We start from the raw sequence: 18,206 nt of genomic DNA, 5'->3' as shown, positions 1-18,206 counted from the left end.
GCGAAAAATTGAAAATAACCTTATTTTTTTACGCTGATGTCCATAATCTACGGTAGCACCAGCAATTTCTTCTCTAATATCCATGATTACGCATGAAATTGTTGATCTCTAAGCTTTCTCAGAATGTTTATGGAGGTTTCAGATGAACTAGAGAGAGAAAGAGACGGTAGAGAGAAAAATGGGTATGGTGGTTTCGAAAAATAAAAAATGGGTTTATTTTCTTTTAAATCAGGTATTTATACCTGATTTGACAACACAATGCTTGGTGACGTCATGTCACGTGAGCTCTTATTTACGTTTCATGCTATAAAACGTTGTCGTTTAGGTGAGTGAGCATGAATATATGGCTGGTCTCGAGACCAACCTTCATCTATTTTGGAATCTGAGCCAAGCCCACGGTTAGGATCTTTAATGGCTTAAGTATATTGTCTGACCCAAGGTTTGGGACCTTTAATGGCATTAAGTATTCTGGGCCAAATTGAATTGGATCAAGTGATCCTTGAGTTAAAAGGGATCTTACATGTGAGGGGGAGTGTGAAATATATGGTACCAAATAACACATGTAAGTGTCCCACATTGAGAAAAGAAGAGAGAGTTAAGCACTTTATAAGGCTAAGAGGCTACTCCTCCTATTACCATATGGTTTTGGGATGGAACCTCCTAAGTCTTGTAAAGTGGACTATCTCTCTTAGTTTACGGGTGCAGCTCAGACCCGTATTTAACATATTTTTAACATTATTCAAATAATAACTCACTTAGATTCGTTTTGTGATTTTTATATGGAAATAGTCTTGCGGATATTATTAGATTTGCTCATTGTATATTTTCCAAATAGATTTTTACCGTTTTTTTCTTATTGATAATTAAAATATTGTTGATTTAAAATCATATATTGTCAAACTTGTCTAAAGAAATGTGTCAATTACGGAGTAATATTAAAAAATAAATGAAATACATCACTTAAAAATTAACTTTACCCTAAATATTTTATATGATTTAAATTCATATAGCGTATAACAGAAAGTGAGAAAAAGCTAAGATGATTAAAACTTTTCTTCTCGATTTCAAGAGTTTTGGATTCGTTTCTCGTTACTAGCCCTTGTGGCTTTCTAAACACCAAAAAATGTAGCATATGACAAATTGTACGCACATCAACTCATCAAGTGTACTTATTTGCTTGTTTAATAGTACTTGTACAAAGATTAAGTATTGATATCGTATGAATGTGGAGGATAAGAGCAAGAGAATAGAAGAAAGTCAATCATCTGATTTTGAAAAAACAAAATTTGGTTTTCTCCCTGAATTTTCTCTGTTAATTGAACAAAACCGTAGGTTGTAATCTAAATTTAAAATTAAAATTAAAATTATAGATAAAGAAAATGAGAAAAAACGAAACAATTGCCAATTCCAAACCCCCAAAATTTCTCCCCCAAATTATCGACCCTTCCCCTTTGATTCATCTGGGTCGATCAAATTCAAAACATCTTTTTTTCTCCTAATTTTCCCCTTAAATTTTGATTAAATTCAGTAAAATTATAATAATTATATTAAATTCCCAGATATTGTCACGTCATTGATGGACATTGTTCGTTGATGGGGTGCATATCTTCGAAGCGGACGGGGTCCAGAACCCCATCTGCTGTCGATGATTTAGAGGGGGAAATTCGGGTTAAGAGGTCATTGAGTCGACGTCCTGTGGGTCCCGCCATCGCTACAACAAGCGGAAGCGGGACCCACCAAGTATTTGGTGAGACACAAACACAATTGTTGCCCTTTAAAAAATCATCAACTAATAATAATAGAGAGGATGAATTATTTGGATCAGGAGAAGAGGATGGAAAGAAGTTGAAGGGATCGAAGAGCAAAGGCTCTAACTCGAATTTCTCGTTGAGCTTACGATTCGGATCGTCGAAGAGTCAGGTTGTCGCTGAGCAAACCGCCGCTGGTTGGCCTGCATGGCTTACGGCTGTTGCTGGTGAAGCCATTCATGGGTGGGTGCCTCTACGTGCTGATGGTTTTGAGAAATTAGATAAGGTAACCACAAATCATCTAAATACTACGCAATAATTCATTTTATATTGATTGACACGTTTATTTAGCACAATGTCAATGTACACGTATAGTTTATAACATAAATTATACATAATCGGTTATTATTGATTAAAAAAATAATAACATTTGATAATATATTATTACAATTAACAATATCATTAATTGTTACTCATAACCAGTAAAAGTTTAAATTTGTTAATTACACATTTTCATGACTCTTATAAGATCTCATGACTTTGTTTTTTTTTTGTTTTTTTTGAGGTCTTTCAAAGTTTCAAGTAAAAGTTAGATAGAGAAATTGATGTAACTTAATGTATATATACAGTGTAAATATCAAAATGTGTGAACGAATAAAGAAAATTAAGATGTATTTTTGTTTATATTCTAGCTAGGTTCATCATATACGTCACTCTAAACTAATCGTTGTGTCATACCTTAGTTGGCTTGAGAAGTTCTCATTCTTTGCAATAAAATTTGCGACATTGTCGAACTACAGTAACTAATGTTATAAATGATAGCTAATCTTACTTACATAACTGTGAGCTTTTGAAAATTTTAAAATTTAATAAGATTTTCTTATTAATGGACAAATTTAAATCATTATTAATTTTATAATACTTGTAGAAGCTGTTAATATAGAATTTGCGACATTCAGGAATACTTTAATCAATTTTAAATCTTTGATAATAATTAATTTCCACTAATATTATGAGGTTTTTTTTTTATAATTCCAAAATTTATTAGAATACCATTAGTTGTAGACAAATAAAAATTACTTTTAGTTTCATATTACCTTTGGCTTTTGGTTGAATTAATTTTTCGCATGATTTTATCTCTGACCACGTATAGTAAATGGATTGACGGATTGATTTCTACAGTTGGACTTTTTAGAATTGTAGAAAGTTGTCTTCAGTTACTATATTCTTATACTTGCCATGAGAAATTTGAAATTGTTGCATTTTTGAAAATTTAGGGATACACCATGTATTTTTGTACATCTTACGAATATATACTATGTACTCCGCATAATTCGTGAATTCACCTACTTATTGGATGATTGCAAATTATACCTATCACTCTTATCATATCCAGCTTCTAACGTTCTTTACTACAATCCAATGTGAATTAATTTTTGTAGATTGGACAAGGTACATATAGTAGTGTGTTCAAAGCACGTGAACATGCTACGGGTAGATTTGTGGCTTTAAAGAAGGTGAGATTTGACAATTATCACCCAGAAAGTGTTCGATTTATGGCAAGAGAAATTACAATTCTTCGAAAGCTTGATCATCCAAATATAATCAAGTTACATGGTTTAATTACCTCTAAGGTGTCTTGTAGTATTTACCTTGTATTCGAATACATGGAACATGATCTTTCTGGCTTGCTCTCTTGCCCTGAAGTCTCGTTTACTGAGCCTCAGGTTAGTTTCTTTTTACGTTTCATTACTGTTGACTTTTGTTGTATACTTGGTTGTATTTGTTCAATAGTTCTCTTAGTTTCATCATTTTTAAGGTGTTCTGGTTTGAATTTAGTATCTACTCTAAATTGTTTGGTCAGACTTGTTCAATAATTATATTTTGGCCTTGTTTGGTTTAAATTGTTGAAGGTTTGCTCTAATTTATTTTTCATAGAATTTTTTATCTAGGTTAATTTTAACAAGAATAAGTAATACTCCGTAATAAGAATAAGGTGAAGAGAACAAAACAATTGTCTCAAACTCACTCGACTTGATTTTTCTATGGTTGGGCCAACTATCTTTGCCCCAAAGTTTTAGCTAGCTAGAGCAATGGATTAGATTGAATGTGACCAATTTACATTTTCAACATTGTCCGGCCCATGATCAACTCTATCGCTTTGTTGACTAGTCTTAGAAGAATGAAGTTTATAAACCTTGTATAACATGCAGATAAAGTGCTTCATGCAACAAATATTTTATGGGTTAGACTATTGCCATGGAAAAGGAGTAATGCATCGAGACATAAAGACCTCAAATATATTGCTAAATAATGATGGGATTTTGAAATTGGCTGATTTTGGGTTGGCAAACTTCCTAATGAGCACAAAGTACAAGCAGCCTAAGCTTCTTACCAGTCGTGTAGTCACATTATGGTATCGCCCGCCTGAATTGTTACTCGGATCTACTAATTATGGACCTTATGTAGACATGTGGAGTGCGGGTTGTGTTTTTGCTGAACTGCTCGTTGGCAAGCCTATTCTTAAGGGTAAAACTGAGGTAATTACCTTCTTTTGTTAGGACTTTGACGTTTATATAGTCGATCGTAAGATTAACTATAGTAAGGATATTGGGTGTCACATGTCTCACCATCTTTCAAAACGACCTTATATTTAAAAACAAATTAGAAGATAAAATGAGCATGTATTGAATTAGCTTTTACCAATGGCTCACCAACTAAATAATCTTTTATCTGCCACTGATTATAATTAAACATTAAGATGAGAAATGATCAATTTTAATTTTGAAAAATCAATGTGTTATGATTTTATTCATGAAATGATGATGCATCAATAACGATTACAGGTTGAACAATTGCATAAAATCTTCAAACTTTCCGGGTCACCACCAGATGAGTATTGGAACAAATCTAAGTTACCTCATGCATCTAGGTTTAAACCTCAAATTCCATACGAAAGTTCACTTCGAGAAAGGCTAAAAACTTTCCCTGAACCTGCTATCAATCTATTAGAGGCTCTCTTATCGGTTGATCCTACGAATCGTGGAAGCGCGGCCTCTGCCTTAAACTCTAAGGTACATACGAATTTCTTTAAATTATAACATAGACGGATATATATTATCGAAAAAATGAGTAAATTTCTCTAGTACGATTTTATTTCCATAGATTGAAGTTGGTTGTTGTTTATATGTATCAGTATTTCAATACAATGCCTTATGCATGTGACCCGTCAAGCTTGCCAAAGTATCCTCCTAGCAAGGAGATTGATGCCAAATCTCGTGAAGAATCAAAAAGGTAATTATACTTGTATTTGCATTTTCAACACATATTGTGTGCGGCTGGCCACACCATTATCTATCTTATTTTTTTACTTCGTATATATATATATATATATATATATATATATATATATATATATATATATATATATATATATATATAGTACCTCAGTTACTTTTTAGTTGCAACAAAGGAATAATTTATATCACGAACATACCCCTTTGTTGCAACTAAAAAGTAACGGAGATAGTATTTATGGTTTATTTGCATATATATATATTGATAAATGTAATTATTAGTCTGATCGACCTATTGCTACCTTTAATTGTTGCACATAATGTGAAATGGAGGTAGTATTTTGAAACAATCTAAAGCGATAAATTCTCTATAATATTTCAGGAAAAAGACTGGTAGAAATCAAGATACCACGACATCATCATCAAGAATGCATAGACGAGGTCGAAAAGGATTGCCAGAGCAAAGCAGCATTAGCATGTTAGGACGACCTGGACAACAGGTAGGTCTTCATCTTTCTTTCATTTAGAGGTGTCCACCATGCAGGTTATGCGAGCTGGGTTAGGGTTAGGTGGGTCGCGGGTTGGGGTTTCATGACACACGACACGACCCATGTAGGATAGGGTGGGCCGGGTCGTGTGTTGGGTAAGAGAAATTGGACACACCAAGGTTGGGTTCGTGGGTGGGTCGAGCTGGGTTCGTGGGTTAGACGGGTTGTGGGTGGGTTGAGTTGGGTTCGTGGGTTAGGTGGGTTGGAGGATAGGTCAATATGGATCGGAGGGGTTTGTGGATTGGGTGGGTTAGGGTCGAGTGGGTTCTTAGGTTTGAATTGATCTAGGTTCTTGGGTTAGGGTCGGGTGGACCGAATGGCTAAGTGGGTTGTGTGGGTCAAATATCCAAATTTGTGTTTTTTTTAATAGTTTTGAACTTTTATTTTGAAATAATATTTTGCTCATATTTATTTTTAAGGTTGTTTAATTTTTACAAAATTAACAATTCGAAGGCTTGCTTTTAATTAAGATGCCTACATATCCTGGCCTTATATCACGAAATAAGGAATCAAAGCCAACGTAGTTCTTATAATTCTAAAAGATTTTCCAAACCTTTAGCTTTGACATTGGGGTCAAGAATAGCAGCGATTCCATAAATAATTGGGAATTTACTAAAATAAGTATGACACTTACGTTTCATGCTATCAAGAACGGGATGAAGTCCATCAATTTTCATATGCTATTCGATGGTGTGAACAACTTTAACACACTCCAATATGACTAAATGAATGTTAGGCTTATAGATATAAGAGAAAATATGAGTTGCATTATCAAAAGCATTTAAAACATCACGAACAAAAGAGACATTAGTCTAATAATGACTTTCGGTTATTAACTCATTAGGATTAACACGAGTCTCATTGTAGATTTGAGTCAAAACATCACGATACTTTACAGCATCATTCAACAAATTAAAAGTAAAATTCCAACGGATAAGAGTATTGTCTTTTCTTAACACCTCTCTCTTTACACATAGCCATGTATTTCCATCTAATTGAGGAAGTAATCTTAATCCATTTTATAACAGTTCGATCTAATTGGGTTTAGCAATGGTTGCAACTCACCGAGACCCTCTTGAACAGACAAATTCAAAATATGTGCGTAACATCTAACATGCAAGAGATTACCACCCAAGAACAAATTCAACTCAAGTCATTTTTTCAAATAGGCAATACACATTGTGTTTGCAGTTACATTATCAAGAGACAAACGTTCAAGTGAAATTCTTTTAAACAATCCATAATATGAACTTTGATGTTAAAAGCGGTATGCCTTTCTTCCATAGCTTGAAAATAAAGTATAAGTTTTTGAATAGATCAATCATCATCCATCCAATGAACAGTAATGCAAAGCAACGGTTCGCCAAAACAAAAAGTCTATGTATCACTTGTAAAACTATCACGACCATAAAAAATACAAAATAATTCAATCAAACCACTCCTATACTTATAATAAGAAGTTTGTGTGGGCCGTGCGGGTTGGGTGGGTCGTGCGTGCGGGGTGGGCTGAGTCGTGGGCCGTGCGGGTTGGGCATGCAAGGTGGGCTGGGTCGGGTTGGGTGGGTCGAATAAATGGGTCAAAACGGGTTGTGCGAGTTGGGCCGAATCAAATGGGTCAAAACGAGTTGGGTCGAAATGGGTTGTGTCAAAAAATTTTAACCCATGATACAACCCGGGCTGTCCCGGGTTGGTACCGGGTTGAAATCGGATCAGACCCACGTGACCCACCAGCCGTGCGTGTCAGGGTGGGCTGGGTCCAACCCGGCCCACTGGCCACCTCTACTTTCACTTCATCACTCATCTATTTTTTTCATTCATGTTGAAATATTCTTTATTTGACTACGATAAAAAAGAAAATACACACACTCATCAACTTATTTTTGTTACACTTAACTTATATAGTCAAATACTTTCTTGGGTAAAAAGTGTTAGATCATGGTCGACAATAGTTTTTGGTGTATCTTTTACAGAGTACTATTCTTTTTATGTTAGAAAATGACTACTTCAATTATCTAGGGTTCTAAAAACAATAATTTCCAGATAGTGTAGTGATTGCCAAGTATAGCTATGATAATTATAGGGTAGATATATATTATATCATTGATTACTATTGTCTATGGCAATTGCAAGAGCTACTTTAATAACCATTAACTACAACTAGTTGTGCCGAACATTACCTGATGATAAACTTTTTCTTTGTTTTTCTACTTTTTCAGGATGCTCAGGTGAATAGAAAATACGCGCGTAGAAACGGGACAAATGCACTTGTTACTCAAATAAGAAAGGGTGATAATGAGGCATCAATGGATATGAAATCAGATGTTTCTCAGGTAACAAATGCATCACAAGGGGATATGATGTTTGGAGGCAAATACAATGGAAAGGCAACAACATTAGCATTACCACCAAAAAGAAGATTGGCTAATAATGATGCTGCAAATTCTACTTCCAAAAATCAAAGTAGTGACCCATCTAGCGTATTGTTTTCAAATAAAATGTTAGACCTACAACATGAAGAATACGAAGATGTCCAAGGTTCAACCAAGATGTGAAAGGTGAATTTAATTAATCCCTTCATTTTAATTCCATGTTATGTTTAACTATAATGTTGTAGTAGTCATGGATTTGAAGTTTATATAGTTTTACCACTTGCAGAATCTTAGATTTGAAACATGAAAGAAAATAGAGTATATCGACTTTTATGGTTACACATACTAAGTTCTATGTTATAAGTTATAACCGTGTGTTATTTGGTTTTATTTAAGGTGTGACACTTTATTTATTTGACTTGATTTTCTTAATAATATATAAAAATTAAATAATATTATGTAATATACTACTAAGTGATTAGATTATTCACAATATATATTTTTGTAAAACAATGTTTTTATAAATTTTATTAACCAATAATATACTACTTTTTCTTATGTTTCATTTGACTTGCATCATCATGAATTATTACATAGAGTACACTTCTTTTATTCACTAACGGGAACATTTGGTACATGAAAACGAGAGTTTGGGGATTAGAAGGTGATATTTAAATTGATAATCTATAAATAGAAATCCAATAACGATACGGTCCCTTGATTGGTTGGTGTTCGGAAATTGATTAGGAACAAATATCAAAGTTACATTAATACTCATACCAGTTTTGTATCCTTTTACTTTCATTAATGTGCAATTGGTATTTTCCTCATTCTTTCCAATTTCGGTCTCTAGTACCTCCCCGTGGGTGATTTCATTAGGTAAAAAAAAAAGGAACGGAACTTTTTTTTTTTTGAAGAAAGAAAAAAAATCTAGGAACCTTTGTTGAACCTCAACCCTCACGGGTTTTTTATTCCATAATTTATGGTTTAGACACTCTGAATATAAAGGGTAAGAGGTCCCCACCTTAAAGTATCTCTAGTGTAGTGGAGATTGAACTCCTAACCTTAAAGTTGTAAGGTGCAATCTTTTTCACTCGAATTTAGCCCCTTTGATAATTAAGCATGTCAATAGATCTAATTTATTCCCAATCCCACCCCATTACAATTAACTATCCGACAATCCAAGCACGGGGTATAAACTATCGCCTCCTCAATTCTCAATCTTAATCTTCAATTCCAACATATCTAACATCCTCTCAGTGCACTTAATTTTTAGAAAACAAAATAACATAGGGGAACTATATAGAAAAATTCATATGTAAATATTGAAAGTTACTTTTATTACATTGATTTTTTGACGATAAAAATTGATAACTTTCTTTTTACATTAAAAAATTTGCTCATAAATGTTTACTTGTTTTATTAGTGGTACGAACAGGTATATAATTATGAAGACTCTGTATAAAGAACATCTAATGAAGGCATAGGATTGTCACAACTCTCAAGCCATTTCCCCTTTAGTGGCAATGAAGAGGTAAAGTTTTACTCATGCTTATTTTTTTGGGATAGTCTCCCTTTTCAACAAACTTCAGATGTGTTACTGTAAAGAGTAGTTTTGTGCTCCAGGCGATATCCAAGTTGTTTATTGAACTTAAAGATAAACTTTTTATCATCATGCCAAATTTTAAATATATTATCAATACAAAATTAGTTAGGAATTGATTGCTTTGTGACGATTTAAATTATGTAGTAGACATGTAATGGTAGTTGGCAACTAGGCATGTAATGGTTAAAAAATAATATTGGTGAGAATGTTCGATTAAAAAAAATAAAAAAAATTAGCGAAAATTTCTAAAAATTTAGCCAAAAATAAAGTAAATAAAAAAAAAAGTTCTAAAGTCGTCAGGTTGACCCGAACCCGAAACTTTGGGTTAGGGTTGATCATTTATCGACTTGTGACCTGAAGTGATCCGACCCGAAATGACTTGAACCCAACCTGACCATCTCAATTGACATGTCTACATACAGTATAAAAATCATATTAGATTGTGAAATATTTTATTTTAGTCGATTAATATATATTATAAATGGATTTTATACGTTTTGAACTACTTTCTTCACTCCAAAAAAAATTGCAAAATGTGTGAGCTTTTATGAAATTGAGAAAGTACTTTTTTAAAATTACTTTAATGATGTAAAAATGACAAATTTATCAAATATTAATTGAAAGTTATAATTTATTTATACATATGAAATATTGAAAGTTTATCAAAAGTAGAACTCTAAAATAATTTATTATCTTAAAATAAAGGTCTATCCGAATTTAGTTGACTTGACACTATACATGTTAACGTGTCACATTAATGCTTATTTGTCGACATTTGGTAAAAAAATAACCAATTAATAAGATATTTATTGAAATTTATAATTTAACTAGATGAAGCCAGTGCGATGCACGTTTTGTTTGTTTTTTAAAACAAATATTTTTTTTGTATGCATGTGGTAAAATTTTATTTAGATAAATTTTCTGATATCAAAAGATAATTTTTCATATTTAATGAATTTTAACTTTAAAATCTTATTCGACAATTTTGCTTATGTGACATTTGAATTTAATTTTAAAAGAAATTACAAATATCTTATTTAATTGGCTATAACTAAAATTTATAATCCTACATGGCGCTTTAAGAAATTTTAATCCTACGTGGTTCTCTAAAAACTCGGGATTAAAGTCCCCTTTATAAATATACTAGTTTTGTGCCCGGACAATGCCTAGATGGTTGATAAAAAATTTGGATTAAATTTTTGGCTTAAATGTTATATACGATCATGTAATCCATTTTGATAATTCAAGATATTTTGACATACTAATATTGTACTTTCAGTAGTTTTGTTTGTAAATAGAAATCTATGTTATTATTGACTTGAAATTATTTTTATTGAACTTAAATGATTAATATGCCCTGTTCACTTCACCTTATATTTGCTGAACAAAAATTATTTTTACTGAACTGAATTAATTATACTGAATTGAAATTATTTTTGCTGATTAAAATTATTTTTACTGATTTTTTATTATATTTCTTCGTTAAAGTTATTGATTTTTACTGAACTGAAATTATTTTTAGTGAACTGAAATTAATTTTATTGAACTGAACTTATTTTTACTGAATATAATTTTTTAAGGTAAAGTGAACAAGGCCTAACTAAAAGTATTTTTAACAAAATAAAATTATTTTTTGATTCTATATTATTTTTTTTTAAATAAATTAAATATATTATAAATGGATCTTATTTTAAAGAACTTATTAAAATGAATTTTATAATAAAAAATTGAACCTAGGTATACGATATTTATTAACAGTTATAATTAATTTTGTATATATGAAATATTAGAAGTATATTGATAATAAAACTCAATACTATATTTTTATCTTAAAAAATCTATCCAAAATTCGCTTACTTAGCATCATATATTTCACAATATTACTTATTTGTTGCCTACGTGGCGCGAGACTTGGTGAAAAATTGGAATGCCAAGTGTCACTGTCTGACATGGCTTGGCTGTGAGACCAGCTTTATTTATTAGTGATGTGATATGATATTAGATTTATACATATGAAATATTGTAATTTTATTGAAAATAAAAATCTAGACCAACCGTTTCACCTATAAATCTATCCAAATTTTATTGAAAATAAAACTCTAAACTAACTTTTTATCCTAATTAAAAAAAAATCCAAATATATTCACCTTTTAATCTTAAAAGACCTATCCAAATAAATTATACATATATATTTCACACTAATGATTAGTTATTACTTACATGGCATGACACTTGACGAAAAATTGAAATGCCAAGTGTTGATGTCTCGTGCGTGCCCTTTCTAATCTTACGACTTAAGTTTTGTTACGTTGTATCGTGACTTGATTAATCGTACAAATTTAAATATTTAATAATAATTGAAATACTTTAAGTCATTTATTAAAATATATTATAAATGAATTTATTTTGAAGTAACAATATTACAATATTAAAATAATAAATTTATAAGATAATTATTAAAAGTTATAATTTAATATTTTTTTTAATAAAGTTATAATTTAATTTTTACTTTTGAAATATTAGATTTTATTGAAAATAAAATTATATAAACCAAAAATATAATTTTATCCTAAAATCTATCCAAATTTAATTTAAAATACCTCCTCCATTTTTTTAGTTGCATTACGTTGCAAAATGCAGACTCTTAGGCAATTTTTGGAGATGAGATAGATAGAGTATGTAAAAAATATATGGACTCATGTGATAGGATAGATATAGAGAGTGCTTATTAACTAAAAATGAAATGTGATGTAACTAATTTGAAACTTTCGTTTTAAGGAAATGATGCAACTAAAAACAAACGGAGGAAGTAAATCTCTAAACTAATTTTTTTTCTCCTTCAAAAAAAAAAATCTATCTAAATTTATCCAGCTGGTTTATCTTAATAAACCCTACGTGTGATACTAATAATTAATTGTTGCTTACGTGGCGCGACACTTGGTGAAAAAGTTGAAATGTCCTGTCTAAAAGTTTAGCTTTATATATTAGTTGTATAATATGATATGAAATAATTATATTTTTATTAATATTCTTGATTATAATTATCTTTTTCTATTTCACTTGATTTTTTTTGTCAAAGTTTGACTAAATTAAACTAAAATAAGTATATTTTGATAATCAAATAGTGGTAATACGCGGTTGCTCTTACTTTGACTAAATTTTTTCTTAATTAATGGGTTTGAACTCTTTGAAGAACATTTGTAAGGTTGGTGAGTATGTATAGCGGAAACAAATTAAAAATGTTGAGATTGAGAAGTATTAATAAGAAAGATAATTAAAGGCAAGATAAATAGTTAAGAGACACACTATATTTATTATTGGAAAAATTCCTTTAAAATTCATGGACGAAAAATCCACTTTATTAAAAATAGGAAAGTACAAGAACCCTTGACAGGGTGAGTATTACGTAAGTGAACTCTCACTATAGGAACTTACAAAGGAGTAGTACTAAAAAAAAAAGAATAGTGGACAATTAGCTAGGGAGATTGTGTCATTGTGTGTACAAAGAAACTCCGATCATGATAATGTATGGAGAAACTCTTAGAGCATATGTCAATATATTCTGTTTATAGTGTAAATCATTAGTTTGGAATATAAAACTAGTGCCTAGTTTGTAGCTAGTTTGTTTCCTTGTTTATAGCCTAATTGATCTCTTGTAATCGTGTATATATTCTACGCTTAAGCAATCGAGAATTTTTCGTCCATTGATGGCTATTGTAATCACATCAAATCTCTTGCCGATTGTCTTGCTGATGTTGATGCTCCGAATCCCAATATCCGCCTCATTCTCAAGATGACGGCTGGACTTCTAGTAGCTTATGCCGAGACGGTTGATTTCATCCAGAACCAAGAACCTCTGCCTTTGTTTGAAAGTTGTCGTTCTTGTATTAAATTGGCTAAGGAGGGTGGGTCCACTACTCGTCCGCCGACAGCCCTTGTCTCGTCCTCCAACAACCGGCAACATTCGGACACTTCTATAAGTTCCTCTGCGTCCAGGTAGAACTCCAAGAACAATAATCAGAAAAAGGCCAACTCCAAAACTTCTGGTAAAAGCCGAAATTCGAGTAGCCCAGCCCAACAGCTATTCGGCCAACCATTTAGGCAATATTGGCAATTTCAGCAGGGCCCGTATTATTGGCTTGCGTCCTGGACCCCGTGGATGGCACAGTGGCCCAATCCACCTTGCCCATATCCAGCGGCTTCATGGGCATCGAGATCTACTGCTCCCTCTACAAACTAACGACTTGTTGGGCCGGGTATTCTAGGCCAACGCCCATAAGCTTACAGTGCAATAACCCTTTTCCTAAACTCCTACGTATATTGAAGCGGCTATGCATGCGTTTTCTAATACGTCTCACGGATGGTAATTATTATATGGACCTCAGAGCTACATCCCATATGACAGCGGATCAAGGTATTCTTTCTTCTTATGTCAGTTCGAGTATTAAAAATAATAACATTGTGGTTGGTAGTGGTCATTTCATCCCAATTATTGGCCATGGTAGTGCTACTTTGCATACCACATACCCTCCCTTCACCCTAAACAACGTGTTGCATGCTCCGAACTTAATTAAGAACTTGATATCTTTCCGTAAATTCACTACTAACAATATGGTTTCCATTGAATTTGATCCTTTTGGGTTATCCGTGAATGATGTATAGACTGGACCGAAATTAATGAGATGTGACAATATTGGTGACCTCTATCCAATCTTTTCGAATACTCAAGCCAATTCTTCAATCAATCATTCCAACTAAACTGCTCTTTCATCTGATCTTCGGCATAATCGCTTAGGACATCCTGGAGCTACTGTTCTTAGATCTTTAAGTAGTAAAAATTTTATTGATGGTAAAAATAAGGCTTGTAACTCTTTTTTTCCCTCGTGTCATCTCATGAAACACTCTAAATAACCTTTTTATGATTATTTGTTGTACACTACTTTTCCTTTTGATATAATCCATAGTGATCTTTGGACTTCTCCTATTGCTAGTTTTCTAGCCATTGATATTATGTCTAATTTCTTGATGATTACAGCAATTTCTATGGACTTTCCCTATTGCAAACAAATCTCGGGTCAAATAACATTTGTTTCAATCGTTTCATAAGGTAATCCAAACTCAATTTGAACGTAACATCAAGACCTTTCAATGTGATAATGGCACCGAACATGTTAATGGCACCCTTAAAGATTTCTTTAATCACCATGGCATGCCTTTCCTACTCTTTTGTCCTCACACTTCTCCTCAAAATGGAAAAGCCGAATGGCACATAAAATCAATAAATAACATCATTCGGACCTTTCTTGCTGATGCATCCTTGCCTCTTTCTTTTTGGCATCATGCTTTAGAAACGGCCACATATCTTCTAAACATACTTCCCATTAAAGTATTAGGTTTTAAATCTCCTAATACTGAAGTTTTCTACCAATGTGATCCGATTTACTCGGAATTGCTTGTCTTTGGTTGCTTATGTTTCCCTCTACCTCTACTCATAAATTGCAAGAACGATCCACTCCTTGTGTCTATCTTGGCCCCACGCCAAACCATCAAGGTTCGAAGTGCTACGATATGTCAAACGGAAAAATCTTAATTTGTCGACATTTGAAATTTGTTAAAAACGAATTCCTGTTTTCTAAAGTTCACAAGCCACTTTTTAATGATTATGATTTTTTTGATGTTAATCCTTTAAATCACCTACACCATTTGCAAAGCATTCACCCCTCTTTTCACGAACAACCCACTGCCCATGAAGAGCAGTTCGGTCCATCTCCTGTGTTTGGGCCCTCTTCCCCCTTTAGCTTAGACTTTTCTCCAGCTGGTGCTATCATAGTCTAATTGGTAGGCTCCCAGCATCCCACTACCCAACGCACCCCACACCTTGGACCGACTTTCCCTGATAGCCCACACATCACTTCCTTACGAAGTGATGATCAGCCTATACCACAGGTAGACTGCGACTCTGCTCCTTCTACTGTAACCATGCCGCAATCCCCATTTCCCTCGTTATCCCTTCCTAACAGCCACACCTCAAACAACCCTCATACCCGTAACATTCCCCAGCCTGCTACCCCATCCCACCAAATGATAACTCGAGCAAAAAACGGCATCATCAAGCCTAACTCAAAGTACTTTCACAATCTAAACATGATGACCACTCATAACATTTCTCTTATACCAAACCACCCTATTAGTGCTATTTGTGACCCGAATTAGAAAAGTGCAATGTTAGATGAATTTAATGCTCTTATTGCTTATCATACATGGGATTTGGTTCCATGACCTCATGATGTGAATGTTATTCGTTCTATGTGGATTTTTCGACATAAATGAAAATCTGATGGTTATTTTGAGAGGCATCAGACCCGTCTTGGAACCCTCATAAATTGTATAATAGGATTGAAGCATTGAAGGATGATGTAGGTGGATACATGCTTTCAACTGATGCCCAACATTAATATTTATAGATGAGATATAGAAGTGCAAGAAGTATGCAGACATTTCTACATATATATACTTCTTTATAAATTGCCACATTAATATTTATAGATGAGATATAGAGGTGGAAGAAGTACGTGGAAACTTATACATGTATACTTCTTTATAAATTGCAACATGAATCTCAAATCTACATAAGCATTGACCAATTAAATTATAGATTCTTCCACGTACAATTCTTCGTCAATATCTCTACATACTATAATTTTCAAGAAATCTTTGAAAATCTCGAGATATGATAAGTTTGGTATATGGAATTTGTGCCACACTAACCCATCAGACTTGTTGAATTTTTTTATTTTTTTAGTAAAAATTATACAATGACAACGATAAATAATTACTATTTTGTAGATCTTTTTTATTTTTATTTTGTAGTGGCTTTACAATTTTTATCACCATTTACCTCTTTATCGTTCTCTATTTTTTTTTTTTTTTTTTTTTTTGTGTTGTTGTTGTTTATTCTGTACACAATTGCACTATATGTAGTTTAGCCATAAAACGTTAATATTTTTTAGACCTAAACATTAGACTTAGGCCTTGCTTTCTTCACCTTAAAAAAGGTATAATACAGCTAAAATTATGTCATTTCAATAAAAATAAATTCAGTTCAATAAAAATAGTTTAATTAGTAAAAATTAGTAACTTTAAAGGACAAATATAATATAGCATCTTTAAAAATTAGTTTCAGTTCAGTAAAATTAATTTTCATTTTAGCAAAAGTAATTTCAATTTGGTAAAACTATTATTAATTTAGCAAATATAAGGTGAAAAGAACATGACATTATTTAAAAATATTCCAAAAAAATATACATTAGTAAATACTCTTGGTCATTGCACTAAATATTCCAATTAAGAAAATCAAATTTACAAAGTGAATACGTAATAATCAAGTTTTTTTTTTTCCAAATTGATTAGCAAAAATCAATTTTACTTTGTATGGGAAATAATTTATATATTTATTTATTTATATATTTATTAATTAAGTTATTTTTATCCCCAAATTATTTTAGGACTAAGTTTTTGTTGTTGTTTGTTGTATGTTGTAGTAGTAGTAGTATTTAATTATCTTTTGGTAATTTTTTATTAATTTTTAAACTTTTTTGTATAGATAAGGCAAAGTGGGACAGTAGCATCCATTTAAGAGGAGATGATGGGACTATATTGATTCAAGCCATACATTAGCCTCATAAGTTTTTATACAATATTCTTCGTTTAAATTGAATTTGCGACAAAGTGGCCAATTCTTTTGAAGAGTTTAGTGAGATTTTTTGGTTTATTGATATTTTTTTTTCCTTTAGTTTTTACAAATTGTAAATTGAGAAAACTAAAAGGAAAATACTACAAAAATGTGTATAAATTTTTCGTTTGAGAGCCTATTGTTCCATTATACCTCATTTGTTTTATACTCCTTCCATTTTTAAATACTTGCTCTATTTCTACTTTTTGCACTATTTATTTAATTTATCCTACTTTGACTAATGTTTGTGCGTGATTTATATGTAAGAAAAAATATAGTCTTGCGGGTACTTGTTGGAATCTTCTCAATGAAAATATTATTAATTTTCAATTGTTAGAATTTATACTAATTGATAATTAAAGATATTATTAATCAAAGATTAGCATCGGCATACATGCCCAAGATAAATGGAGCAAGTAATTAAAAGGAGGGAGTATATATTTTTTTTCTTCTGACTAGTCTAATTTTACTCCTTCCATTTAAAATAAATGTCCCCCTTTGACTTTTGCGCTATTTTCATACACCTTATTGATCTTCGTTTGTACATTATCTACAAGATTCAATAGTCATATAACTTGTTAGAATTGTCTCAATGATTAATTTTCAAATATCAACTTCTTATACATGATACTCGTTGATAACTAAAGATATTATTGGTTAAATTTTCGTGTTGGCAAATGTGCCGATGAAAATGGAACTAGCAAGCATATCTGAATTGGGAAAGGTTTCCTTTGTTTTTAACTAATGTATAAGAATTTTTAGCATGAGCAAGTAGGTTCTCATCCAAATTTGAATTTACAAAGTGTAGACATCTACTTTTGGTCTCATGTCCCAACCGAAAGTGCTAGATGATAAATAATTCTATCTTTGTGCTGGATTGGAGTAAGGAATGCTAGTGGACTACTGA

At 32.0% G+C, this 18,206-nt stretch overlaps 1 protein-coding gene across 1 annotated transcript; it reads left to right on the top strand.

Annotated features, from left to right (window-relative positions):
- The first annotated feature begins 1,569 nt into the window (after nt 1-1,569).
- On the top strand, nt 1,570-17,457 carry LOC110735048 (probable serine/threonine-protein kinase At1g54610). Its single transcript, XM_021915174.1, has 9 exons — nt 1,570-2,034; nt 3,191-3,475; nt 3,962-4,288; nt 4,595-4,822; nt 4,945-5,042; nt 5,427-5,544; nt 7,809-8,147; nt 9,388-9,495; nt 17,171-17,457. Exons 1-7 carry the CDS (start codon nt 1,594-1,596, stop codon nt 8,142-8,144), a joined length of 1,833 nt encoding a protein of 610 aa, XP_021770866.1. The 5' UTR covers nt 1,570-1,593; the 3' UTR covers nt 8,145-8,147; nt 9,388-9,495; nt 17,171-17,457.
- The last annotated feature ends 749 nt before the right edge of the window (nt 17,458-18,206 follow it).

The sequence above is a fragment of the Chenopodium quinoa genome, unplaced genomic scaffold (assembly GCF_001683475.1).
Source record: "Chenopodium quinoa cultivar QQ74 unplaced genomic scaffold, ASM168347v1, whole genome shotgun sequence".
NCBI classification, from domain to species: domain Eukaryota; kingdom Viridiplantae; phylum Streptophyta; class Magnoliopsida; order Caryophyllales; family Amaranthaceae; genus Chenopodium; species Chenopodium quinoa.
Note: the sequence above shows the minus strand (reverse complement) of the source record. Positions and strands in the feature narration are given on the sequence as shown.